Source organism: Heteronotia binoei, chromosome 2 (assembly GCF_032191835.1).
Source record: "Heteronotia binoei isolate CCM8104 ecotype False Entrance Well chromosome 2, APGP_CSIRO_Hbin_v1, whole genome shotgun sequence".
Taxonomy (NCBI): Eukaryota; Metazoa; Chordata; class Lepidosauria; order Squamata; family Gekkonidae; genus Heteronotia; species Heteronotia binoei.
Window position 1 is genome coordinate 183,161,523 of NC_083224.1, and position 27,314 is coordinate 183,188,836.

Sequence of the window (27,314 nt, forward strand, 5' to 3'; positions counted from 1 at the left end):
TCAATCATTTCCTTCAGGGTTACAGATCTCAATTTCTTTGGGGACAACAAAATCAAGTATAAAAGACTGGCTCTGTCAGACATGTACTAAAATATCATCATATAAATAAGCTTTTCCTTTAAACAGAGAGGTTTAGAAGGAAAGGCGGCATTATAATTTATACCTCTGAGGCCACCACAGAGGTCAACTATAGTGAAATATCACTGCTACCTCTACAAATTCTGAAGAAAAGAATCTCAATCAATAAAAATAGTTACTTCTCATCCATCCGGCTCCGCATTTTCTTTAATTTCTGCATGATGCTACTGGTCTCACTGCTGGAGACAGAAGAAGGGCTACAGGTCTCTGCATCTGTTGGCAGCGGGCTGGAAGAATGAGTTTGTTTTGCATCATCCTCACTGCGATGCTCCTATGAAAAAAGTCAAGCAATATCAACAATGAGAGTTCATAGTGGTCACAATGGGAGATTGAAACTGTGTAAATACAGAACAGGGAATTATAAATTACTTTATGAAAAACTACAGTTTCAGGCAAGACAAAAATCTTTTTAACAGGAAAATATATTTTATTTATTTAGAATTTATATCCCGCCCTTCCCACGAATGGCTCAGGGCGGCTTCCATATGGAAATGTTTAGTAAGTATGGCCCCCTGTAGTTTTCCATACAGCAATTATTCCCATGGAATTAATACCTTCATTAAATAAAAGTTACAGTGTTCCCTCTAAGCTGAGTTAGTGTGAGCTAACTCAGTTTTTTAGCCCCCAGCTCACACATTTTTGTCACAGCTCAGGAAGGATGACCCCAGAGCACAATAATTTATGCAGTAGCTCACAACTTTAATGCCAGTAGCTCACAAGCAGAATTTTTGCTCACAAGACTCTGCAGCTTAGAGGGAACATTGGTTACAAATTTAGGTTTATAAGCCACTATCTGCAGTCCCAGTAACAACCAACAACAACAAAAGAGTTCTTATCTTTTTACAAGTCACTGTTATGTAGAGTTTATCTTTCTAAAAAGGATCAAGCAGTTCATTTGTTTATTTTTTTTAAATTAAGAGCCCTTCTTTCAGTTCCAGGAAATGTTCATTTTTTAAAAAAAATTGAGAACTGCAGTGGCACAATGAATAGTAACAGGAAACTTCCTATTCCTGCTATTGCAGTGTATCTCACCAGCAGTCCCAGTAACAACCAACAACAACAAAAGAGTTCTTATCTTTTTACAAGTCACTGTTATGTAGAGTTTATCTTTCTAAAAAGGATCAAGCAGTTCATTTGTTTATTTTTTTTAAATTAAGAGCCCTTCTTTCAGTTCCAGGAAATGTTCATTTTTTAAAAAAAATTGAGAACTGCAGTGGCACAATGAATAGTAACAGGAAACTTCCTATTCCTGCTATTGCAGTGTATCTCACCAGCTTATTTTCCCCTGCAGATTTCAGTTTTTCTTGCAGTTTCATAGTAGTCTGGCGTATTCGCTCTATCTCTTCCTGCTGCTTGAGAATCAGTTGCCTCTCTTTCCGGGCAGCCTTATTAGCCTCCTGAAGACGCTTGATTTCTGCCTGTATGAGTAAGTACAATAAGACAACACAAAAGGAGTAAGAACATTCTCATTTCCACAGGTTTACTGCTCACTCATTTCCACCTTCTATTTTCCCTTCTTCATTCTGCTACTCAAGAGGTTCTTCTCCATGCATTGCTCCTTATATTTCCCTTTGTCTCCTCTATCCCAAGATGATAGGGATCCAGGAATCAAATGCTAAGATTACCAATAAGCAAAAAATGTTTTAAATTGCTTATAAAATTAAAAGCCAAGTTTGCCATTGCACTCTGTGGAAATAATCATACCACAGCCAGTCATGATTAAGTTCAGCTGAATCCAAAGGAACATATTAGACGCAACTAACAATCAGGGCTACTCAAAAGTAAGCCCCATGTTATTCAGTGGTGCTTATTCCCAGAAAAATGGTCTTCAGATCATAACTATAGCTGTCAGTGAGACTCAGACAGAACCAGCTCTATGTGGATCTTGGCCACATCCGATCTTTCTCCTGGAACTGGTCCTTGTACATCGCAGGATCAGCTGCAGCCTTTTCTCCTTTGTACCACAAGAGCACAACTGGAAATACACATTGGGACTTTATCACTGTACTACCCCTTTCTTGGCGGTCCGAAAAATCCTGAAGAGTTTACTCCCCTGCAAACTTGCTATTGGGCCAATTCACTATGCACCCTCCCCCAACTCTTTGGCTGCAAACAGCGCAGAGACCACGGTAGCTTATGACAACTGGAAATTGGGGAGACATACAGTCCATTGACAATTCTGCCTCCCTTCACTGGTCTCATTCATTTCCAAAAAAGAGAAGAAATTACTCTCCCAACACTATACTGGTGCTAGAATTGTATAATAGAGTAGCTGTATAGGATAGTATCATCTTAGCCTGAAGCTCATCACCTCAAGCAACCATCAACATGGAGTGAGTCGGATTTATTTCTTTTAGCTTTTCTCCACTTCTCCCTCTCTGACTAGTAATCATGATATCATAATGTATGTGAATAATATACATTATGCAAAATCTGGATATTAGTTTCTAATACGTTTTTGTACAGTAGTTATACTCAGGAGGGTTTTTTTGACCAGGAATGCAGTTCCAGCTGCCTTAGCCAGGGCTCTAGCTCAAAAAAAGCTCTCTGGCAGAGGGAAGGCACTAGGCAGCCACATGGTCCCAGACAGTACGCTCCATCCTCTCTGCCACCTCCAGCCTCCAGTGGGCCTACTAAGAGAGTGAGACAAGCGGAGCCTTCTGGGAGAAGCTGGGCCTGCAGCTACCTGCTCTGCCACACAGGGCTTTCTCTCTCCAGCTCTGGGGTTTTTGGGGGGGGGGAGGGGTGAAACAAGGTCTCTCATTGGGTTGTGTGAGAATACACATCCATGAAATGCAACTGATGGCACTGTACTGTTCTGTGTCGATATGCGGAAAGTAACCTACTGAATGGGTGACATCACATCTGGTGAAGTCAGGGGTGTGGTCTAATATGCAAATGAGTTCCTGCTGGTTTTTTCTACAAAAAAGTCCTGGTTATATTACATACAAAGATATAAATTGCAATTATTCAAAAAGCTCCTGCCTTGCACAAGGCCTCCAAATGTCTTGGTTTGTTACAGCTAAGATCTAAGACTAACTAACTGCCCTTTGGCCCTGATGCAGGGTCTTTCCGATTGCTAATGTTATGCCTGATGGCATGCAGGCTCCAGCACTGCAAAACAATGTGATGTAGCTGAATAAATGTGCTGCTAGCGCTTCTGAGGCAAACCACTCAGCACCTAAGGGAGCTTCTTCAAGGGCCACAAGACTTCACTGCTCCTGATACCCAAACATCAAGAGCATGCAGCGCAGGCTTAGTTTTGCCTCTCAGCCACACCGGCTCAGTCTTCATCAACCAGAAGCAGTATCTCAGTTCTACAGAAGTCAGGATTCAAAAAAGGATACCAGATCTCCTACTTCGGTGGGGAGACTTCCTGCCCCAGTCAACCATTCCTGCTGCCACTCAGCTGGTGATGGGAGAACGAGGGTGATTTCCAGCAACATGATGCCACTTTAAGAATGGCTGGAAGTGGAGTCATTGCATCACCAGCAATGCTCTAGCAACTGGCCCAAACTCTATGGCATAATGCCGGAGTGTCACCAGCAATGTGATGATGTCACTTTCATGCATACCAGAAGTTATGTCAATAGAGTTTGGGCTGAATGCCAGAACATCACCAGTGGTGGTAGTATGTGAACAGCAAGGAGGAGGGCTTTAACTGGTGAGTCTTCTGCCAGTTGCCTGCCACAGTATCTCCAAAGCAAGTTTTACCTTTTCCTGCTGCAGCTTCATGATCAGGCCACGCTGCTTCTTTCGAATAGGCGGCATCTTGTCATCCTCTCCTTTGTCTCTCAAGCGCCTGAGAAGAATCAACAGAAAAGACCTATATTTTCAACAGAACAACTTGCACCCAATGTTCCCTCTAAGCTGAGTTAGTGTGAGCTAGCTCACAGATTTTTAGCCTCCAGCTCACACATTTCTGTCTTAGCTCAGGAAAAATGGTCCCAGAGCACAATAATTTATGCAGTAGCTCACAACTTGAATGCTACCAGCTCACAAAGCAGAATTTTTGCTCACGAGAGGAAACATTATTTGCACTAGGATTTGCATTTTTATATTCCTTTACCAATAATAGAATAGCATCCAAGCATTCTCTCCCTTTAATAATATCTGACGTTTACAGTGATATACAGAAACCATACTATTGGTTACTTTATCACACACACTCTAATGATTAACTTCCACTTTCAGTTTTTCAGTTCCTGCTGACCCTTTGAAAGTTTCTTCTGGACCAGGTGTTACTAGGCGACCAAACCTGCTCTAGAACATCTCTATCTATAGCTGAAAGAAATGCTTCTTCTTTGGTCATTTTTTCTTGGTAGTCCAGAACAGGGTTTCTCAAACTTTTCTTTCCCGTGGACCGGTTATTTTTACACTTTGTGGCCCACTAAAATTTGGGGGTGCAGCCAGGAGGCTTTGGGGGTGGAGCTGCAAGACAGGAATTATGTCATTTCCTGTGGTGTCAAGGGCCAAGTGATGTCACTTCCGGGGCACACTGAACCAAAACTCCACCTTTTCCTGTGATGTCACTTTTAGGGCACTCTCCCAAACCTGCCTCTTCCTTTGGAAGTAAACTCATTTTTAGAAAAATCTCTCTGAAACTCACGCTGAGCCAAAATGAGGGTGGAAAGTGGGCAGTCCTCTCTTTCCACTCCCACACCTGCATACACCTTTCTGTTTGTGTGTTTTTCTCCAGCTTGCAAGCACTCCTAATGCCCATGTTCAATTGCCTGCTCCACCTACACATCCCTTCCACAGCACCGGCCAGTGTATGCAGTTGGGAGTGCTGTTGCCATTGCCATCAGGAATGCCAGTACTGTGTACCTCCCACACTGGGCTCTGACAGATGCTCTACCTCAAAGTATGCTGACACATTTAGTAGGCCCTTCCTTCAGCTGCTACTACTGGAACCCTGCCTTCAAGAAAATCTTTCGACAGCTATTTTTCATACTTTTCTTTGGTTGAAATACTGGGAAATTGCTGTGAAAGGTAGCAGAGAATTGTACTGCAATTAATGAATTAATTTCAAGTTATATGTTCATACAAGCTTTTCTGCAGTTATTCCAAAAAGGATATTTATGAGGGGCTTGCAGCTTTTTACTGGCTGTATTTCCCATGCCTTTAAAAGCAACTTGCTGTGCAGATACTTAGCCAGTGAACTTCTGTCATCCTTTTTAATATCTACAGGAGGAGTTTAATTTTGGTGTCAGACAGCTGTTAAAAGCAGGACTAGTAAAATGGTGCCAAGTTCATAGTACCATCACTTCCAGTGCTGTTGAGATATACAGCAGTAATCTCCAATAATCTCTTTCTGCCCCACACCTTTCACTCTCACTCACTCACACAGAAATCTCATAGAAGGTCAGCTGGCTACAAGTAGGGGTGCCAACTTTTCATTGGCAGAGCTCCTATGTCTGCAACAACAGTACTGGCATTCCTGATGGCAATGGCAACAGCACTCCCAACTGCATACACTGGCCGGTGCTGTGGAAAGGATGTGTAGGTGGAGCAGGCAATTGAACATGGGCATTAGGAGTGCTTGCAACAGTTCATCCAGTAAAAATGGAAGGAACGAAAGAGAAAGGGAAAGAATGAAATGGAAGGAAAGGAAAGGAAAAGAAAGACATGGAAAGAAAGAACATAGACATAAGAAGAGCCATGTTGGATCAGGCCAGTGGACTATCCAGTCCAAAAGTCCCTCATACAATGCCCAAAAAGCACAAGAATGTCCTCCAGTGGGGCCAGGGCACTAGAAGACCTTCCACTGTTGCTTCTCCCCCCTCCCAGTACCAAGAATACAGACAGAGCATCACTTGAAAGGAAAGAAAGAAAGAAGTGAGGGGGCAAAGAAAAAAAAAAGCCTTTCTCACCATCAGATGATCCCAGCCAGCAACAATTCTGCCCAGGGGTCATTTGGTAAAAAAAAAAATAGCTACTAGAATGCAACACTCCCCGCCCCTCCCAGCTGAAAAAAAATACACACACCCTTCTTTGCCGCCCAGGCCTCCCGGGAAAGTCTCCCCAAAAGAACATATTGCAAGGCACATGAAAGCTCATAGCTTGAAGAATGCTTCACGGGTCTAAAGTGCCAGTGGATGCTAGCTTTTCTCTCAAACACTGGGAGCAGGGGAGAAGGAAGGAAGGTGAGGCAGCCCAGCTCCTCCCTGCACAACAGAGATGGGGCGGGGCTAGCTTTGGCTATTCTTGCGACCCGCTAGTGAGGCTTCTGTGGCCCGGTACCGGGTCACAACCCTGAAATTGGGAAACACTGGTCCAGAACATTCATGAGAGGAGACTGAGAGCAACATTTAACAGAGCTGAAGGACAGCAAAAGATGGCATAACATAAATCTTCAAGATGGAGTGCCAGCTTGGATACAAACTATTATCATATATCTAATAATGATTGGTGGATGCTCCTGTGCAGACAAAAAAAAAATCTGCTTCTGATCTCCTCTTACTAGTGTTTTAAACTACCATGAAAGAATCATCAAACAAGGAGTAGTTTTTGCAGTTAACAGGAAATGGTTGCTCATCTGGTGACATATGGGCTAATTCTAGTCCAGGGCTAAAGGTGTGGGAATAAACTGTGACATTTGTGCATACAGAGATGTTGCAGAAAATTGCAAGCAAAAGGAAGAAAGATTGACCAAGGGACACTGCATGACAGAAGGATTGGGGAGGAAGGGAATGCACATGACTGGTAAGGGAACAGATTTTCCCTCCCACTCAGGGTCTCCCCACTTCTGGTTTCCAGGATTCCCATACTTTTTCTGGTGCTCCAGCCAGGCTAGCTCAGCCTTGGTCTTCTCTTTCAGTGCTTTCTCGCGCAGTCGGAGCATCGAGGACTGGTGAGCTGCCCGCATTTCTTCTTCTTTCATGTATTGCCGCACCATTTCCATTGTGAATTTGGAAAAACTGTCTTGACCTCCTGAGAATGGCAGGCTGAGCTCCTGAAACAAGAACACAGTTCAAATGCTCAGTTCCTGCAGAACACCCTGAAATCCCTTTTCCCCATAGATCAGAACAAAGGAAAATGCTCTTTAGTGGCCTTTGTAACACCACTGGACCAACATGCCCCATTTTGTTTCAATAATATGCACTCCCAACACTGTAGAATGAGAAGCTGGTAAAATAAAAAAGGTTCATCTCGGGCATTAGTGAGCCTGTATATGCTTTGAAACTGAAGTGTCACTTGCCTTAACCCTCTGGATTTCTTTTGAAAAACCACTGAGGCTGCAGAACATCATATAATGCTACTCACATGCAGCTAGTTAATTTCCTATGAAGCATGAATTAACGCCCCAACTAGTCCTCATCCACAAAAACAAGAGTCTCAGAGTCCTGAAGTTCAGCCCCTTGGCCAACAACACTGAGGAAGAAGAGGAGAGTTTAGGGGCAGCACAGGCCTGTAGGACTTTGGCTCAATCACTCTGGACTTAAGGCCTCATAACTTTCTATTCAACAAAGGGGGGTTTATTTGTGCAATAAAGTGCTAGCCCTGCTTTCTTTGAAAAATGCATTGCAGTTGCCAGGGAGCAGATGTGAAAAACATACTGTTGCACGGAAGGTTTCGGGGAGGAGAAAAGTAAGTCTTAGATTCAGTTCTATTCCTTTCTCCACACGTAATTTTATTTCTAGTAATAAAACTGTCCATTTTAGATGTGACTGTTGGGCCTTAAAGGTAAAGGCAGTCCCCTGTGCAAGCACCAGTCGTTTCCAACTCTGGGGTGATGTCACATCACGACGTTTTCACGGCAGACTTTTTACGGGGTGGTTTGCCATTGCCTTCCCTAGTCATCTACACTTTCCCCCAGCGAGCTGGGTACTCATTTTATCAACCTCGGAAGGATGGAAGGCTGAGTCAACCTTGAGCCGGCTACCTGAAGCCAGCTTCCACCGGGATCAAACTCAGGTCATGAGCAGAGAGCTCAGACTGCAGTACTGCAGCTTTACCACTCTGCGTCATGGGGCCTTATTAAATCTTATTATTATTAATGAAGTTTTCAGAGCCTTTCTGTGACTTAACTGGCCATTTTAAACTTCTTTGGAGAGTCTCAGACATGCGAGGACAGCAAATATTGAGAACTTGCTTTGACAGGTGACAAGGCCGGCTTTCCTGGAGCTTCTTCATCAGAATAATCATGGTGACCTCGTTTCTTCAAGTTGATTCGGCGGTGACTCTCAGAAGGCAGCAACGACCGGAAGGACTTTTCTTCAATCTCATCTTCTGTCATGGACTCGTCAAACTTCAGGGAATATTCTGTTGCAACAGAAGTTGAATCTGAAGAGGAAGCCATAAAATTTTATTCTCAAGGGAAAGCCTTCATGACAGAAGAGGCCCAAAAGGTAGGTATGTCTCTGCTGTGAAACACACAGCTTAATAAATGAGCTATGTATATCAGTAGTCCATAACTCAGTGGCTCAGCTTGTAAATGTGCAAGTGGGAATCACCTCACAATGTAAAAGTAAACTGTGGGTGACAGAAGCCAAACGACAGGCCAACCACAGATAAGGTGGGATCTCTACCAATTGGGGGACTGCTCATGTATGCAGAAAATTATAACATTGTAAATTATTTAAAAGAGAAAGAACCAAAAAAAAAACCCACAAGATCAAGAGACCCACAAGATCAAGAGATCCACAGGTGGAAAGAAGGCTTTGTCCCCATATTGAAAAATTTTCCTTATAGGTGATAGCTGAATGTATGGGGAAAAAATGAACACTGGGGTAGTAAGTAAAGCCATAAGGTGATAAACCTCTTTCATGACCCCAACAGGTTTTTGGGGTTAGCGGGGTGGTTTTGTTGCATAAAACTTAATAAAACAAGTTACTGAGAACCCAACCTTCACATCATCCTTCCTGAGTGTGACATAGAGAAGGAAACTAAAACGTAGCTTTTATATATTGATGGTGCATTGCCTAATATCCATGGTTTTTTTTAAAAAACAAACTCTACAGCACTGTAGAGACTAAATCATTGTTTTAAAGAGGACGAGACAACACTTTCCAGAACAACGAAAGTGAGAACAACTAGCCAGCCAACTGCTCGTGGCTGGGATCCACTGTGGCAATCCAAGTGGCACACTGTCAGATATAAGACTCCAGGTTGCCAAGTGGCTCAAAAGCTGCCACGATGTAATTAGGATTACCTGCACATGCAGGCACATGTGAAACACCCAGAGAAAAATCTCATCAGTTGATTCTTTTTTCTGTACGATGCAGTTGCAACCACCTTTGTCAGAGGCAAGGACAGAGCACAAATAGTCCTTTGACCGGCAGAGCACAAATAGTCATCTGAGTACTCACCACCTCTCTCATCTGCAATGGATAGCATGCTATTACTCTGCAGGGAATCGTTCACAGCTGTCAGAACCTCTTCTTCGATGGAACTGTTTGACTTTTCACGACGGGAAGCTTTTTTGGTTTCCTTGGAGAACGGAACAGATGGACTTTCCTGGCGACTGCTGCTGCTGCTTTATAAAGAGACATAACAGAAGGACACAGATGAATTACTAGTATTGTAAAAGACTGAACTGACAGACGCCGTAGAATGATGGTCAAAAAATATGCATCCATTTTTACTCAGAGGGGTTGTTCGCTTTCTCCCCTCAAGGAGTCCAATAAAAACTGCAGTTAATTTGCAGTTCGGAGTGTCTGGAAAGTTGGCACAAAACATACAGTGGCTTAAATGCTGCACTATTCAGTACACATGAGACAAGCTAAACACAGTAGGCCTACACTAGCTGTGATTTGGCATCTACATACCTTGTGGCCTGCCAGATGTCTGACAGCCACCAAGTCAAGACAGACGGCTAAAGAAAGAATTGCACTGAGCCCTTGATTTGGGGGAGTGGGAAATCTGCAAATAGTCACTAGGCTGAATCCCTCCATTCCACTCAGCAAAGGAGGCATGTTCCACCAGTGCAAGGTGAATTCCATCTCTGGAAGAGCCTCTTGCATCAGAAGAAAGCGCCTTACTCCAAAGGAATGTGTCACTCTTAACTGACTAGACTGGTAGGATAAATACACCAACGTGTTCAAGTTCTGAACCTGGTAGTTCATCTGTCCTTTAACAGTCACAGAAAGTGCCTTGAAAGATACCCAAAGCTGTGTTTGACTTGCCGAATTATACATAGCTATGAAATAAAGGAAATAAGGGAGAGACTGGATATCGTCTTTCAATCAGCCAAGGAAGGGCAATTTAAAGGCTAACCCGTCTTTCCTGCCTCAAGTATTGCCCACGGTCTTCCTCTGTTGCATTTATAACCAATTCTTGAAAACCAATTCCTCACCTCTGATCGTGTGCCTTTGATCTTGATGATTCCGAATAACTATCAAATGAAGCAGAGTAATGGTGCTTTGAGCCACCCGTCTCCTCTTTATCTGGCGAAGGGGTGACAGATTCAGTTTTCCTATTAAAGAAAAACAAACAAGCTTGAATGACCCAAACATTAAAAGCTTGCTCCAGTTGATAGATTTAGCACCACAAAGAGAAATATAATAATGAGAAATATTTATAAGATGCATTTTGAAGAAAGCTGCAACTTTCTTCAAAAAGTAGTGGTCATAACTTAGCCACTACCTATCAAGCACAAGGCTAGCAGCAAAAAAGAAGAGAATTTCTGGCCCTTACCCACTCCAGAGCACCCATCATATATTGGCAGCATGACCTCAACTGAGAAAGAGGGGGGAAGTTTCCTACCCAATAGATCAGGGAATCAGATCATGCAAGGCACAACCCACTACGAGGCTTCCAATTTATTTTTTAATTTATTTTTAGACTTATGTCCCACCCCTCACCAGGGTCACAGGGCTCAAGGCAGCTCACAACACTCAATAAAGCCATCCATGAATAGAGATAAAACATACTTACAAAGCATTAAATTACAATCCATAAAATAGCCTCCTAGCTCAGGCATCAGACTAGAACACGATAGTTTGGCACCCGACAACCAACATCCCAGACTGCTGTCAAAAACAGGCAGCACCGTATCTATAGTCTGATGACTATTAACATTTTCTTTGTATTTGATTTACGTAAAATTAAAAAATAGTTTATTAAAAAAAATAGTTGGCACTGCTAATAGGTGGTAGAAAACTGGCCTCAACCGTTCTCAACAGGAAGCCTGGGGGAACAACTCTGTCTTACAAGACCTATGGAATCTAGAAAGATCCCGCAGGGTCTAGATGACATCTGGAAGAGACTTCCACTAGTGGCCACTATTGAAAAGCTCTTGCCCTTTCCAATACTAGCAGACTAGAAAGAAATATAATGTCGGGAGAAGCAGGCAGTGCTTTCTAAACTCTGGCTGCTTGAAGCAAAACATGACAAGCAAGAGACAAAGGTGGTGTCCCTCTACAGTCAGCACCAGGAGTAGGAGATAAGAGGAATAAGACTGCTAGTGTCTTCACTGAGGCCTAGAACCTAAAACCAATCCATCAAGAGAACAACCTTAAAAAAAACCAACTATTTACAAAAAAACTAATTGGTTTTTCTTTGGATATAAGAGAAAAACAGCACTATATTTAACCCTTGGAGCTTAAGTGCTCAATAAAATACCTGCTTGTATCTGAATGAGATTTTAGTTTCTTTATGAATGATGGATGATGCTTCCGTTCTTGGTCCAACAGCATGGTAACTGGAGCTGCAGGAACACTGATTACATCTGAGATCTGGGCACGGGCTAGCTCTGTCATCTGAACAAAGGAGGGCAGGGAGAAATTTCACAAATATCAAACTACTTATCTTGAATTAGACTTTGAGAAGTCACCAAATATCCATTTTGGAATTCTTCCTAGTGATAACACACCACCCTCTTGCTCCAGCACTAATTGCCATTTAAGACACAGCTACACAATCATGATTAAATTATTGGTATAAACAGCAAATGAGCATTGGTAAGAGATTTTTCTAAGAGTCTGTTTTCAAAACACAGGACATACTGAGAAACTGTTCCCTTCTCTAACGTGTACCCTATTTGCAGAAAGATCTCTACTACTAATACTCCAGCAGTCAAATATTAAGTTTTATTACTGCTTTAAAAAAAGGCCGTTAAGTATTACATTCCCCAGCTTTTACAGGAGTATAGTAGAAGGTGGTATTTCTAGATTAGACTCAGAAACTGACCCATTAAGTTGTTAGAAAGAGATCTTTTTGCACTACAAAACATCTATGTGGGAAAGTGTGTGCCAGCCCAAACTTTTCAGGCTGACTGAATAATACTGTTCTTAGTACAGCAGGAACTCATTTCCATATTAGGCCACACCCCCTGACACCAAGCCAGCTGGAACTGGGTTCCTGCTAAAAAAAAAGAAAAAGAAAAAGCCCAGTTCTTAACCATCTACTTTGGGCACACTATGACCTAGACACATCAACAGTTAGCATATCAAACAGCAGCACCTTAATCCACATGGGAAAGCATCTCACCCCACTGTCCCCCTCAAACAAGGAATGGGCTCCCCCCTGCTGCCAAAAAACAAGATACTGAAGGAGCAAGTAGAAGGCTCCTCGCTAATTAAAAAAACAACACTTGGTTGCCATAAGCCACTGGATCTTGAGGATAAAGCAATTTTGACGCACAGCCATTCTTGCCAAGGACTTCGCAGCTGACCCTCACCTCGCGGATCTGCCGAGCAGCATCTGTGGTGAGAAGAGCTGCCTCCACCTGCTGAGCTGCTATCTTACACGTAGTCTCCTGGAGAGCCTCCGCTGCCTCTTGCCGGGACTGCACCAGCTGCTGCAGTGATTCTGCGTGAACCTAGAGAAGGAGAACCAGGCATCTTTTAAACGTCATTTGCATTCACTGAATCTGCAGAACTACCTGACAGAGAAACCTGAAGGAGAAGTCCAACCCTCTGCATGGAACGCTCAAACAAATTAACCTACATTGCTGGGGAACAAAGCAAAGAACAGGAGCAATGTCTCACATAGATGGGATACTTTTTAAAAAATTCTATGGGTTTTCCTTGAAAAAAATAGGTAATACCATTAATGCCATCCTTTGGCAAACAGCATAACTTTGCTTAGCTCTGAGGCTAAATGAAAGGCTTCCTGCTCACTGGACCTCTGCACTCTTGCCCTAAAGCACAATAGCCCTGAACCTCGGCAATCAAGGCGATTGTGCTATAATGCAAGACTGCTAAAGTCTGGGGTTAAGCCCTAATTTCACACACACCCCAGGACTCTTCACTGCATAAGAAGTTAGGGGTGGGCAGTTAGAAAAAGTGTTTGCCCTCTGATTCTAACTAAACTTTACTGTGGATCCCCAGCCACACCTGTTTTAACCTGCAAGTGAAAGTGGTCCAAGCCCTTAAAAGTCTACACTATCTTGAATCAGTGGTGCAGGGAAATAAGGACTGGGGAAACACACTTCATAGCTCACATCACCCTAACCCTTTGGTTTTCCCCTCCCTGCCCACCATGTGCTCTTTGTGGCACAACCAGGCACATTTCCCCTCCCCCTCTATTCTCCTTCTCCCTCTTTAACTGTCACACATCCGTCTTCAACCTCTGAGGTACCTAGGGGTCAATCCATATGCTCAATGCTCACTCAGTTGCTTTTGGCAGGTTTCTTTCTCCATTTTACAAACTTATGTGGGACATCCCACAGGTATATAGTTAATCCTATACTGTTTATGAGATGGTACCACTGTGCATTAGAAAGGGTGATCCATTCTAATGGATTTCCCCACAATATCCAAGCTCAACTGCCATACTCTTCTTCACACGGTTTGAAAGGCCGCATTACCTGAGCCGCTTTCTGCCGTGTCTCTTCCAATTGCCTCTGACTTTCCAAAGCCTCTTGCTCTGCTTTGAGCTTCAGAAGAGCCAAGTCCCGCTCATGTCGTTGCTGCTGCGCCTGCACAGCAAAGAAATTAGCACTTCAGCCATCAAATCTGATTAAAGGTTGAAAGATGTTCAGGTATGTCTCCAGATTCAGCATTTTTACTATTTTTACTTAGATTTAACGTTTAGTGAACTAAGAATGTTAGATACTAGAATCTAATTTGTCAAATTGGCTAGTATTTATTGAGAGGAAAATTAAATCTATGGGCATTGATTTAGATTCACTTCTTATGCTATCCTTAAAAGATGCATTTTTGAAACTTAAGCTCAGAATTCTAGATATTGAAATGCAAACATTATATAGCCTGGCCAACAAGTCTTGCTCCCCACTGAATTTTGAACTTCCTCTCTCAGTAGGGAAATTAGCGTCATATTTCTCCTCTCTACAAGCTCCACAGTAACGGCGTGTGTTCTCGTTAATGAGATGTAATGCATTACCATCTGCTATCCTATTTGGTAGATTTAACAGGATTGAGTACTCTAATAGACACTGTCTTTGTAATCCCAAGAGTATTGAAACTATTTCCCATGTATTATTGAACTGTCCTCTTTATGATGATATTCGTTGTATATACCTGAAAGATATCTTAGCAGATATGTTGGGCTGTGCTGATTCAGGCAAAGTCCACAAACTTTTAAATGACACTTACTCTGAGGTAACTTTAATGGTGGCTAGATTTCTTCAACAGGCCATGGAAATACGACAGAGAATGGTTCTGGAATGACCACATTTTATCTGTTTTAATTATTTAATTTGGCTAAACTCGACTCATATATATTTTACTTATTTTATGTATATTAGCTCCCTATGTACTCCATAATCTAGGATTTTATATTATTTATATTGCTATTTTACTGCTAAATCTGTTTTATGCCAATAAAGGCTTGCTGCTGCTATTTTTACTTCATCTGCTCCAAATTTTCTACACTGATTACACAGAAATATCTGTGGTGTTATACAATTAAATCAGTCACACTGGTATCAGGGTTGCCAAGAAAAAAAAAACATGGGGCCCTATGGCAAAGATTCCCTCTCGAACCCTTTCCTCACATTACTTAGACCCAAGCCAGACGAAAACACAAAAACAAATCATGTGAATTGCCCCTCTGCTTGGACACACAAGATGGAGCAGGGTCCAGAAATTGCAGGACCGGAACTACATGTTTTTTTGAGGGGGAGCAAAATTTAAAAAATGACGCCCCCCTTTGGGCCATTCTATCTTATGATCCTATAGAATAAAATGGACTCCATACCTAATTTGATGCCCCTCCCTCCGTCGGCACCCGGGGCAAGCACCCCCTTCTGCCCCCCCCCCCTAGATCCAGTCTCAAGAAATTGAGTCCCACTAGTCTCCCTTACCCCCAACTGATTGTCTTCATGAGTACTTCTGAAGAATGTCATTTAACTGATTTTTAAAGGATCGCAAAATGAACCCTTCTAGAACAAAGACAGTAGCTTATAAGTACTGAGTAATCCCTTTGTCAACCACAGGAAGTGGATTGTCATGATTTAAAACAACCAACAGGAAAACTACAGTGTAATAGTTTATTTATTTATAGCACTTATATGGGAAGTCAACCTGACAGTTTTGTGGGCTAAATGAGAACATTCAAATATTCTTTCATTTGCACTCAGAGAGAAAAATCTCAGTCCGGCAGCAGCTATTCCTACGAGCGACCAAGACATTTAGAGAATGCAAAGACTAATGAAAGCAGAGATAAGAACTTTGTCAGTTACCTTCAGTATTTGAGCCAGTGAGACACTTTCCTGTTGTGCAAGCGAAATGCCCCGGACGCGTTCTAAATCCGACAGCTGCCGCACAGATTCCTCAATGGTACATAGGTAGTTTAGCTCTGCTGACATACGCTGGTGGAGACCAGCAGGGGAGAAGCGCATGGCACCTGTAAGCAAATACATGGTATTAACATCTGAAGCTCCCTTATAAACCAAGTTGGAACATTGGTTCCTCTGGCTCTGTACTGTCTGCTCTAACTGGCACTGGTTTTCTGGGATCTCAGTCAAAGAAAGGTCTTTCCCAACACTTGCCACATGAGATATTTTAACTGGAAAGACCAGGGATTGAACAAAGCAAATATCACTACTGAACCAAAGAACCTTCCCCAGGTAAGCACCTATAATCATGTGCTCAAATTAAGTTTTCATACACGCCAAGGACATAACATTCTGTACAGTTTAATTATTTGGGGTCAGCTCACCATTCACAGCACCTGCTCCAGTCCTGCTGGTTCCAGAAAAGGCAAGATTTGGCTTGGATGCAGGAGCAATAGATGTTGGAGGGCTTGAAGAGGATTTGGTCTTTTCAGGGGCAGGATCCAATTGTTTTGATCCATTTGGAGACTGAGGAGAGCTTGCAGTCCTTGGGGATCTAAGTTTATCTGAGAGACTAACAGAAGAATAAAAACTTTATTTTTCTTGTGGTTTGATTCCACCCCCCCCCCCCCAGTCATTTAGCTAGACAAACAAGGCTAAACCAAGAATCATTTCTTTAAAGCACCATGTATTGCCATCAGTATATATAGCAATCAGGAAGAAGATAAGGCCTACGTAGGTAGGAGGGGGAAAAAAGAACAAGGTGGAAGGGAGAGCAGTTTATTTGACCTTTCAGATCCCAATGTGCTTGTCAGGGGATCTCAAGGAAAAACTTCTCTGGCCCTTGCACCTTGTTCTACTTTTTTTCTTCATCGGGCTACAGAATAAATTGTTAGTGATATCTGAAAAGGCTTCAAAAATGTGCTCTACAACAATTCATAAATGTTTGATATCAAAAAGCCACTTCACAAATTATGTTTTAACTGAACTATGTTAGATGTACATATAAAAATGTAGCCTTTGAAATGTGTGAAGATCACTAGGGTACACGCAACAGGTAGCTGTCTGAACGCACCTTTATGGGGTTTTTTTCACACATTATGATTTAAGTATACACTTTTAAAAAAATGAATGTGGCAAGTGTTGTAAAAACTTGGATCCTATAGCTACATTCATTGTTTAAACAATTTTATTGATAACATATGGTAACAATTTCCATTAATATCTTCTTTTCATCTATCCCATATGCTTCTTTCTAATCACCCCTCCCCCCGTTACTTGACCCCTGCCAGTGTTATTTACTCAAAATACTAACATTAAAAGGTACACTTAATTACTAAGAACTAAAATTAATATTCTTCTTTCTTCTAAAGTTTAATCATTATCAAAAATTGTCCAAAGTCCTTTTACTTTCCACTCTTCTTCTACATAACTTATAAATTTTTCCACTTCCTTTTAAAATCTTCTAAATCATAGTCTCTTAAAGTTCTTGTTAATTTGTCCATCTCACTCCATGTCATAACTTTTACAATCCAATCCCCTTTTTCTGGTATTTTTTCTTGCTTCCATAACTGCGCATATAGTGTCCTAGCAGCTGAAAGCAAGTACCAAATTATAGTTCTATCTTCTTTTGGAAATTTTTCCATTTGTAATCCCAACAGAAAAGACTCTGCAGCTTTCTTGAATTCATATCCCAAGATCCTAGAAATTTCTTGTTGGATCATCTGCCAATACTTTTTTACTCATTCACAAGTCCACCACATATGGTAGAAAGAACTTTCATTTTTTTTGCATTTCCAACATCTGTCTGGCATCTTATTATTCATCTTTGCCAATTTTTAGGAGTCATATACCATCTATACATCATTTTAAAACAGTTCTCTTTAATACTCTGACATGTTGAAAGTTTCATAGAGTTCGTCCATAAATATTCCCATGTACCCGTCTGTATTTCTTTATTTACATTTATTGCCCATTTAATCATTTGAGATTTCACTACTTCATCTTCTGTAGACCATTTTAAAAGTAACTTATAAGTTTTTGAAATTAATTTTTCATTATCTCCAAGCAGAACTTTTTCCATTTCTGTTTGCTCTCGTCTTATTCCTTCAGTTTTAATATCATTTTCCACCAAACACTTTATTTGTTGCATTTGAAACCAATCGTATTTGTTATTCAACTCCACAGCAGTTTTCAATTCTATTTTGCCACTTTGTATTAATAGTTGATTGTATGACAGCCATTTTTCCTCACCTGTCTCAGCTGTTATTTTTATCACTTCTGCTGGCACTATCCATAATGGTTTTCTTTCATCACCATATTTCTTATATTTCATCCAGGTATTCAACAAATTATTTCTTATATAATGGTGAGAGAAAAAACTATCCATCTTTTTCTTCCCATAATGCATATAAGCGTGCCAGCCGAATTTATTTCCATGACCTTCCAACACTAAAAGTTTTTTATTCAACAGCGTCACCCAATCTTTTATCCACACTAAACAAACTGCTTCATGATATAATCTTAAATCTGGTAATTGGAATCCTCCTCTTTCTTTAGCATCTATTAAAACTTTCATTTAATCCTTGGTTTCTTCCCAACCCATACAAATTCCGAAATCTTCCTTTGCCATTTGTTAAATTGTTTACTGTCTTTCACAATCGGAATAGTTTGAAACAAATACATTATTCTCGGCAAAATATTCATCTTAATTGCAGCTATTCTTCCAAGCAATTACAAGTTAAGCTTATTCCATTTTATCATATCTTCATCCATTTTACGCCATAGCTTTTCATAGTTATTTTTGAACAGGTCAATATTCTTCATTGTTATTTCCACACCCAAATATTTTACTTTAGAGGTAACTTCACATCCTGTTAGTCTCTGCAACTCCTTTTGTTTATTTACTTGCATATTTTTACATAAAAATTTTGATTTTTTTCTTTATTAACATAAAATCCTGCCAGTTCTCCATATTCTTGTATTTTAGCTTACAAAGATGTTTCTTGTGTAGGATTTTCATTTATAAACATTGTATCATCTGCAAATGCTCTATATTTGTAAATAAATCCTTTAACTCTCAACTCTTCTATTTCTTTATCATCTTGTATTTGCATCAATAAAATTTCAAATTATAAACAACAAAGGTGAAAGCGGACAACCTTGTCTTGTACCTTTGCTGATTATCATTTCATCTGTAAGATCTGCATTTATACATAACTTTGCACGTTGTTCAGTATATATTGCCTTTATCATTCTTATAACTTTTTCCCCCAACTCCATTATAATCCATTACTGCAAATTGTAAAAAGCTTTCTCTGCATCTGCAAAGAATAATGCAACTTCCTTCTCTGGATGTCTTTCATAATATTCTACAATATTTACAACAGTTCTAATATTGTCTCTTATTTGCCTTTTAGGGAAAAATCCCGCTTGGTTTTCCTTTATGAAATTTATCAAATATTGTTTAAGTCGTTCTGCCAAAATTCTTCTATATATCTTCTAGTCATTATTTAGTAATGCAATTGGTCTATAGTTCTTTACATTCGTGACATCTCGATCTTCCTTAGGAATCAAAGAAATTACTGCTTCCTTTCATGTATTTGGAATTTTCCCTTTTATTCTTATCATATTCATCAATTTTTGAAGTTTCGGTACTAATTCTTCTTTAAAAAATTTTTTATAAATTTTGCTGTATATCCATCTGGCCCAGGTGCTTTTCCAATTTTCATTGCATTAATCGCTGCTTCAATTTCTATTTTTTCAATTGGCTCATTCAAAAAATTTTTAATCTTTTGCAAATACGCTTCCATCCTTTCCTTCTTTACTTTAACACCTTTAAATAATTTAGCATAGTACTTGAAAAATTCTCTTTATTCCTTCTTCTGTTGTAATTTTTTCAAATTCCATTCCAATTCCTTATTTAACAAATGTCTCATTTGTGCTTGTAGTATTGCAATCTCCCTTATAATTTTCTTTTTCCCTGGCCTTTTCCTCAGTTCCCCTTCTTTTTTCTTTATTTCATTTTGAATGTCCAACATCTGTTTTTCTTTTGCCCTTTTGTCCTTATTGTTTAATGTAATCAATATTCCTCTCATTATGGCTTATAAGCATCCCACACCATCTAAAATTCTATATCATCTTTACCATTTATTTGGAAGAAAGCTTTAGTTTCATTTTCTAGAGATGTCACTAATTCTTTATTTTGTAGTAAATCTTCATTTAATCTCCATCTTCTTACTTTAGACAATTTTGTAATCCATAATATTGGATTATGATCTGCACCTATCTTTGGTAAGATCTCTATTTTCTTAGTTATAAGGCCTAAGTCCTTTGTACCCCATAACATGTCAATTCTAGAAAAAGTATTATATCTTGCTGAAAAAAATGTATAATCTCATACTTCAAGATTAAATTTTCTCCATACGTCTTCCAAGTTTTCTTGTTTAACCAGTTCAAAGATGGATTTTGGCAATTTTCCTTCTTTATTGTTATTTTTTCCCCCAGATCTGTCCAATGTATTCTGAATTGTTCCATTAAAGTCTCCCATAATCATGACCTGGTCGTATGTCACTTCATCAAGTTGTTTTATAATGTCTTTAAAAAAACATCTTTTGCACCATTTGGTGCATGCAGTCCCAATAATAAGGTTTGTTTTGCATTTATTATTACTTCTGCCACAAATCTTCCATCTTTATCTTTAAATATTATTTTTGGGTCCAATTCTTGTTTAATATAAAAAAATCAAACCCCTTTTCTTCTGTTCAGCCAATGAAAAAAATTCCAGTCCCAATTGTTTATTCCACAAAAATTTATAATCCTTTTGTTTAATATGAACTTCTTGTAAGCAAATTATATTGCAGTTTTGTTTTTTAATCCAATGAAATATTGCCTTTCTTTTTTTGTGGTGAATTTAGTCCATTTACATTCCAAGATGATCCATCAAGGTGCAAATTCTTTATTCTCTTCATAAAATTTACGCAGCTCCTGTGTATTTGTAATTGTAATCCTTCTTCCTTGTAGCTCAAAGCTCAAACCTTCAGGTATTATCCCTCTATACCTCATTCCATTGTCACATAGTTTTTCTGTTAATTTCTTATATGTTTTCCTGACATTTATCACTTGTCTTGGCAATTCTTTCATTATTCTTACTCTGCTTCCTCCCACTATCAATGTCTTTTCAAAATTTTTATTCAAGATTTTCCCCACCATTTCTTTTGTCATATATCTTATAACCACATCTCTTGATAAGTTATGTTTCTTGGCATATGATTAATTCACTCTATACATATAATCATACATATTTCTAGTCCCTTCAGAATCTTCCTCCAAGAAATCAGCAATTATTTTTATTACATGTTCTTTTAAGTCTGTCCCTTCTTCTTCAGGTACTCCTCTCAGACGTATTTGTGTCTCCATCAATATACAGTCATGGATTGTTATTTTTTCTTGCATTTTTAATAAGGTAGAATCCTGGAGTTTAACTTTCCCTTCTACCTCCTGCACTTTTTTTGACGCCACCGCTGTTTCATTTCTAAGCTCTTCCATTTCTTTTTTAAAGTCCTCAATATCTTTTTCTTTTTTGCAAGCATTTATCATCTTTTCTACCCTTTCATCATCCTAGCTTCCATTGCTTCCAACTGATCTTGCATCTTCTCCAATGAGGCAGCCCTTGCATGGGTTACCTTTGACTCTGACATTAAAAAAACAGCGAAAAATTCGATATCACCAAATTAAATTTCAACTATCAGGTTTGATAGATTAGAACTTGCCCTTTCAAATGAGCCTAATTTCGCCGTCCTCCGACCTTCCCAGGCTCAGATATTAATTTTTTAAAAAATTTAGCCCAGTAATGGCCGCTGATGTTTTTCTATGGTAATACAATCCTAGAGTAGGTCCACTTCTTCAATAGTTACTTCCTGCTTTGCTTGCCCCAAGTCAGGTTCTCGCTGGTAACAAAGTCTCACGATACTTGACATATTTCCTGTGTTGAATGTAGAAACTGCAGATCTGACGATGGTGCTTTCACTCCACGACCGCAGGTAGACAAAACAAGAAATTCCTTTCCAATTTTTAACACTGTCCTTAATTTAACAAAGTCCAAAATTCACCTCCTCTTCTTCTTCTAAGCTTTCAAACTTTCTCATTCCACCTTCTAATATTATTTTGTCTGCTTTAAAATAGTCCCGGAATGGTAGATAACAATCACTACCTTTTTCTAAGGTTATCCAGATCAACACTGGTCTCGTACAGCATTAGATGTTTAGCAGTCTCAAAGAAGATTAGGATCTTGTCAAGCTTATGTCAAATAAATGACTCTGTAAGCTTCTGCAGATGATGAATATGTAACTCTTCTCCGGGGATCCCTCAAAGCCTCAAAGGAGCCCCCCCCCCCCCAAGACTCTCTTTTAGCCAAGGTAAATCACCTCAAAGTTTCCTGTGTATATCTTGGACTAATCTCTCACTGAGAAAAGTAGGCAGAAGGCAAAAATTTGCCCTTTACTACCCTGAACAAAAGTTCCAGTGTGCCCCCCTTAGAGAGGCAGGTCAGCTCAGCATTCTCCAAATCCTGGAAGTCCCTATAGCTACATTCATGAAGACCTGAGAATGGTCTACCCTTACCTGGATAGCTCAGGCAAGCCCGATCTCAGATGCTAATCAGGGCCAACTCTGGCGAGTACTTAGATGGGAGACCTCCTTGGAATACCAGCAGCTGGGAGGGCAGGGGCAGGCTTTATTCAGCCACCTCCAAGTGCACCCAGGTGGTCCCATTTCCAACTGGTGCACCTGGATGCAGCAATTATGAGTAAGATCCGCTGTATCCACCATTATTAAATATATATTAATGTATAAATAGCACTGTATTGTTTTATTGTTACCAGCTGGTGTTTTTACTGTTTCATCAATTATCCTCATAAGCTGCCCTGAGCTTGCCTCGGTGGGGAGGGCAGGGCATAAACTAACTAAATAAATAATATCCTCCAGGCCCCCAGTAGGAATCAGTCACTAGAGGTTTTATTTATTTATTTATTTAGTTTATTTATATTCCACCCTTTCCTGCGAACGGGCTCAGGGTGGAGTACATATTAAACAACAACAGTTGAAACTTACAGTTAATTTGACCATTAAGACAATATTATAAAAACAACATAGGTGTATCAATTTCATTTGGAGTGCACTCAACGTAAAAAATGCAGCAGTAGGCCCAGTAAAAACAATAATACAATAACAACAGCATAGCAATGATGTAGCAATGACATAGCAAGGGCGGCCAAAGTAGGTGTAATATGGACACCCACTGCCTCAACCAAAGGCCCAGCCGAACAGCTCCATCCTACAGGCCCTATGGAAAGGTAGTAAATCAGGTAAGGCCTGAATCTCTACTAGGAGATGATTCCACCAGGCTGGGGCTAAGGCCAAAAAACCCCTGGTAGAGGCAAAACGGATGTCCCTTAGGCCAGGGACAGTCAGTAGATGTTGTGAACATTGCTATGACTTCCAGGTGTGCACACACAAAGATGTAAAGACATAAGAATGGTTGTACCTCTTTAACGAGCTACAAGAAGACTCTGTGGCAATCTTAGACTTGCCCTTGGCCCAAGGATGCCCTGAGAGCACTGCTGACTTTTGAAATCCCAAAGGAGCCAGATTTCTAGTAATGATTCCGTACAGCACAGCATACAAATAAATAATGTTGCTATCACTGTTCGGCTTGTTTTGTTGACATCAATTTCTACCCCTTAGCCTGCAACCAACCCTCCTGGTTCTGCTATACTCAAAAAACATTCTACAAAACCAAAAGGCACTTAAAAGTCGTAAGCCATTAGTATTATTTATCAAGACACCATCTAGAGCAATAAAAAGATTAATAGAATACTACAGTATAAAGCCACAATTAGTTAGTAATATGCAACTGGAGTCCTGTAGTAGTTAACTTTACCTCATCAAGGAGTGACCAGATAGTTCTTCTAATGTGTTGTCAGAGTCTGGATTCTGCACTTGTTCTCTATGAGACAGTCCATTGCTAGGGGCTGAACTCTTTGTCTGTGACAGTCTATGGTCTGATTCTGCAGAAGTTTTGTTTTCTTCTCGCAAAGAGACATGAGAAGCCCCAGTAAAAGATTCTAGCCCTGTAAGACACATTTTGACAAAGGTTTTTTTTAAATTTATTTTTAAAAATAATACTAATAGATGAACATATTTGTCATGGCTGTGGCCAGGAAAACAGGTGAACAGTTGCTGGACTGGACCAAAAATATAATGGAGGATGTTTCTGTACACCAAAGACAGGGCTGGGCTGGCCTCTCAGCTATGAGTGCCAAAGAAAGCTGAAGAGAGCAATCCTAATCAGGTCTACTCTGAATTCTACTACAGCCTATTCAGTGGGGCGTACTCCCAGGAAAGTGTCCTTAGGATTGCCCTGTAAGACACCCAGTACAGAATAGTCACGGAGAGGGACAAGAAACAAAGAAATAGCATGATGGTAGATAAGAAGCTGCCTAACCCACATCTATGCACAGAGATTCAGGTGCAGAAGCATCCAAGAATGGCAAGAATGCTCAACTTCACAGAATCAAAGAAATAGTTCAAAGATGGGGAATACTGAGGGCCAACAGATATTCATATGCATGAGAAATTTGTAATCACTATTTTTAAACAGACTATTAAAATAAAAAATTGCCAGAATGAAGAGTTTTTATGTATTTTAAGAAGATATTTAAGTACAGAAAATTTCATAGGGTGTTTGAAGCAATAAGTTGCTACAAGATAGCCTATGGCTGTGGAGTTCCAGAGGGGTTTATATTATTCTCTCCACTCTTATTTAACATCTATATGAGGCCAGGAGCAAAGGTCTCAGTGCCATCACTGCCTAGAGACCACAGCTGTCAGGATGAGAAAAAAGAGGAGAGGATCTTCTCTACAGTGCCTGGCACCATTCAGGCAAGGTTCTCCTTCATCAAGTTTGTCCAAGAATGTATGCAACACATAACTGGAAGATAACACTTGTACTTAACACACTACAGACAGCCAATTAAGACAGACAATCATAGTAAATGGCACACTTACTTTCCTTTTTCCCTCTTCTTTTAGAAGATGCAGATGAACAAGAAGAGCTGGCAGATGGAGAGCCTGAGGAATGGTAGTTAAACTCTTTAGTTTGTAGCTCATAAGGTGATTTCCTGCTGATAAATTCTTCTTTCAGGCTTGGGCTGTTGCTGCAAGCACTACCATAGAACAAATGTATAGTTAGCATCTCTTCGCCAAACCACAGTGAAATTCATTCACTTTTTATGGATGAACACAAACAGGATGAATGACAATGATTCACCATTACGACTTCTTCAGAAGTTAGCCCTTGAAATGTTGTATAAGGTAGTGTCAAGTTTAGAACTTTCAGCAGCCATACTCAGAACAGCACATGCATTCAGACTGACATTTACTCCACAGTTAATTGAGCTTTAGTTGACTAATCTGTGAGCTAAGCATTATGAGTGCTGATTTTAAGCTAAACTTTAAGAGCACCCTGATTTTAAAACATGTAACTGAGAACTGAAGAGAAAATATCATAGGCAGCTTTTATTTGCAACAAGGCAACAAGATTTCTTCATTAAACTGTGAGCTTTCTCCTTTAAATATATTCAAGAAGGTGCATATATTGGAGTTTAGTAATGTACACATTTAAAATTTAAGGGATTAATTGGTTCATGGGCAACTAAACAATCAGTTGCAAGGCCTAACTTAAACCATTTTGACAGATTAAGAAAGCTTCAAAATATTGAAATAATTCTGAATAAAAATTCACAGTTTTGAAGGTAACAGAGTTAAGATAATGTGTGCTATTGAGCAGCTGAGACCAGAAAAATATTTTTGTTTACTCAGTGCCACAATAGACTGATTTGGAAAAACTCTGCTATATTTCTAATAAACAGATGACAAAAAGCAGAGGACCAATGAACATTTGCAGGTCACACATTCCAACTGGCCCCCAATTTACCTCCCCCTGCTCGCTCTCCATCATCACTTCCTCCCCAATCCCACCCCCCACTACCACTTTCATAACTTTGCTCTCCCCTTCACTGCTCTCTTCAACCCTATCCCACTGCTGTTTTCTCCCACTGCCACTTTCTCCCCGCCCCTCACATTGCTACTTCCTCCCCTCCCATACTTACATCACCACTTTCTTTGCTCTGACAAATCAGGGTTTTTTCTCCACCCAGTATCTCAAGTTGCTTAGGCAAGCACACAATGCCAAACATGATCTCTGACATCTTAGGTGGCTTTTTAAAAAGTTCACAAGGTTTGGGTTTTTTGTTTATTTTTAAAACTCAATTTCCCAGATTTTGGTTGTTCTAAAAGCTCAATTTCCCAGATTCTTCGGCAAATTCAGTTCTTCATTCAAACACCAAATCCCCCTAGCCCCAGTTGTAGAATTTTTTGATCCATACTCTAGAGCAGGAGTGGCCAAACTTGTTTAACATAAGAGTCACATAGAATAAATGTCAGATGTTTGAGAGCCACAAGACATGAACATCAGATGTTTGAGAGCCACAAGATATGAACATCAGATGTTTGAGAGCCAGAAGAAAGGAAAGAAGGCTGGCAAATAGATAGGGGAGGAAGAAGTGGAAGTAAAGCAATATTAATTTTAAATGTATTCCCCAATCCTTGGCTTGGGAAGTGATTTAAAGAGAAATGCCTTCTCCAAGCCAGCTGACAGGGTGGTGGGAGCTTCAAGAGCCACACAATGTGTGTGAAAGAGCCACAGTTTGCTCACCCCTGCTCTACTGTCAATTTCAGAATTAGATACATAGATAACACTGCAGCATAGAAGCAAATATTTCTCAGTGCACATTACTTTTAATTAGATACCTGGGCTCAACAGGAGTCTTTTTGTCTGTCGCCATTCCACTGCCCTGTGATGAGATGAAGTCATCCTCATAGGAAACAATACTAGCTGGAGGGCTCATTACTGGAAGTGAAGGGTGCTGGATTCGCGATCCTTGTCCTGACCGTTCCTCAAATCCTAAAATTGAAAAAAATGAAAATTGCATACTGTCTAAATTTCAGAAAGATCTAACCATCTCAACAAAAGTTAAGGCAAGAGGCAAGGTAAATCAGCACAACAAACAGAGGAGTTTTTAAAACTTTCCTTTCAGAAGTCGTTTGGAGAGGGAGAGAGAGGGGGGAGATATGGGGAGGAGAGGGGGAGGGAAACACACGGGGGCATGCTGCTGCTGAGGGATGAGGAAATGAAGACTGTATGCTGGATTATGACCTAGAAGACTAGAGTTCTTGTTTCTTCTCTGCCCTGACACTCACAAGGCATCCTTGGGTCAATCACTTCCTCTCAGCCTAAACTGAGAGGAACATTTGAAAGATTATTGTGCACAAAAAGCAGTTTAAAAGGTTTGTTACCAGTCATTTCTTCATGCCTATTGTATGACTCCTTAGCAGAAAACTGTAGTACTTTTAATACAGTACCTAATACAATCTC

At 40.2% G+C, this 27,314-nt stretch overlaps 1 protein-coding gene across 1 annotated transcript in view; it reads right to left on the reverse strand.

Annotated features, from left to right (window-relative positions):
* CEP350 (centrosomal protein 350) overlaps positions 1-27,314 on the reverse strand; it is an 83,704-nt gene that overhangs the window by 26,545 nt on the left and 29,845 nt on the right. The window contains exons 13-27 of the mRNA XM_060232610.1: positions 26,690-26,843; positions 24,887-25,044; positions 23,760-23,949; positions 16,207-16,394; positions 15,728-15,891; positions 13,892-14,002; positions 12,761-12,901; positions 11,704-11,840; positions 10,436-10,555; positions 9,453-9,616; positions 8,234-8,424; positions 6,909-7,093; positions 3,853-3,940; positions 1,410-1,556; positions 258-409 (exon numbers count right to left, since the gene is read on the reverse strand). Coding sequence (XP_060088593.1) covers positions 258-409; positions 1,410-1,556; positions 3,853-3,940; positions 6,909-7,093; positions 8,234-8,424; positions 9,453-9,616; positions 10,436-10,555; positions 11,704-11,840; positions 12,761-12,901; positions 13,892-14,002; positions 15,728-15,891; positions 16,207-16,394; positions 23,760-23,949; positions 24,887-25,044; positions 26,690-26,843 — 2,290 coding nt within the window. The remainder of the gene's footprint in view (positions 1-257; positions 410-1,409; positions 1,557-3,852; positions 3,941-6,908; positions 7,094-8,233; positions 8,425-9,452; positions 9,617-10,435; positions 10,556-11,703; positions 11,841-12,760; positions 12,902-13,891; positions 14,003-15,727; positions 15,892-16,206; positions 16,395-23,759; positions 23,950-24,886; positions 25,045-26,689; positions 26,844-27,314) is intronic.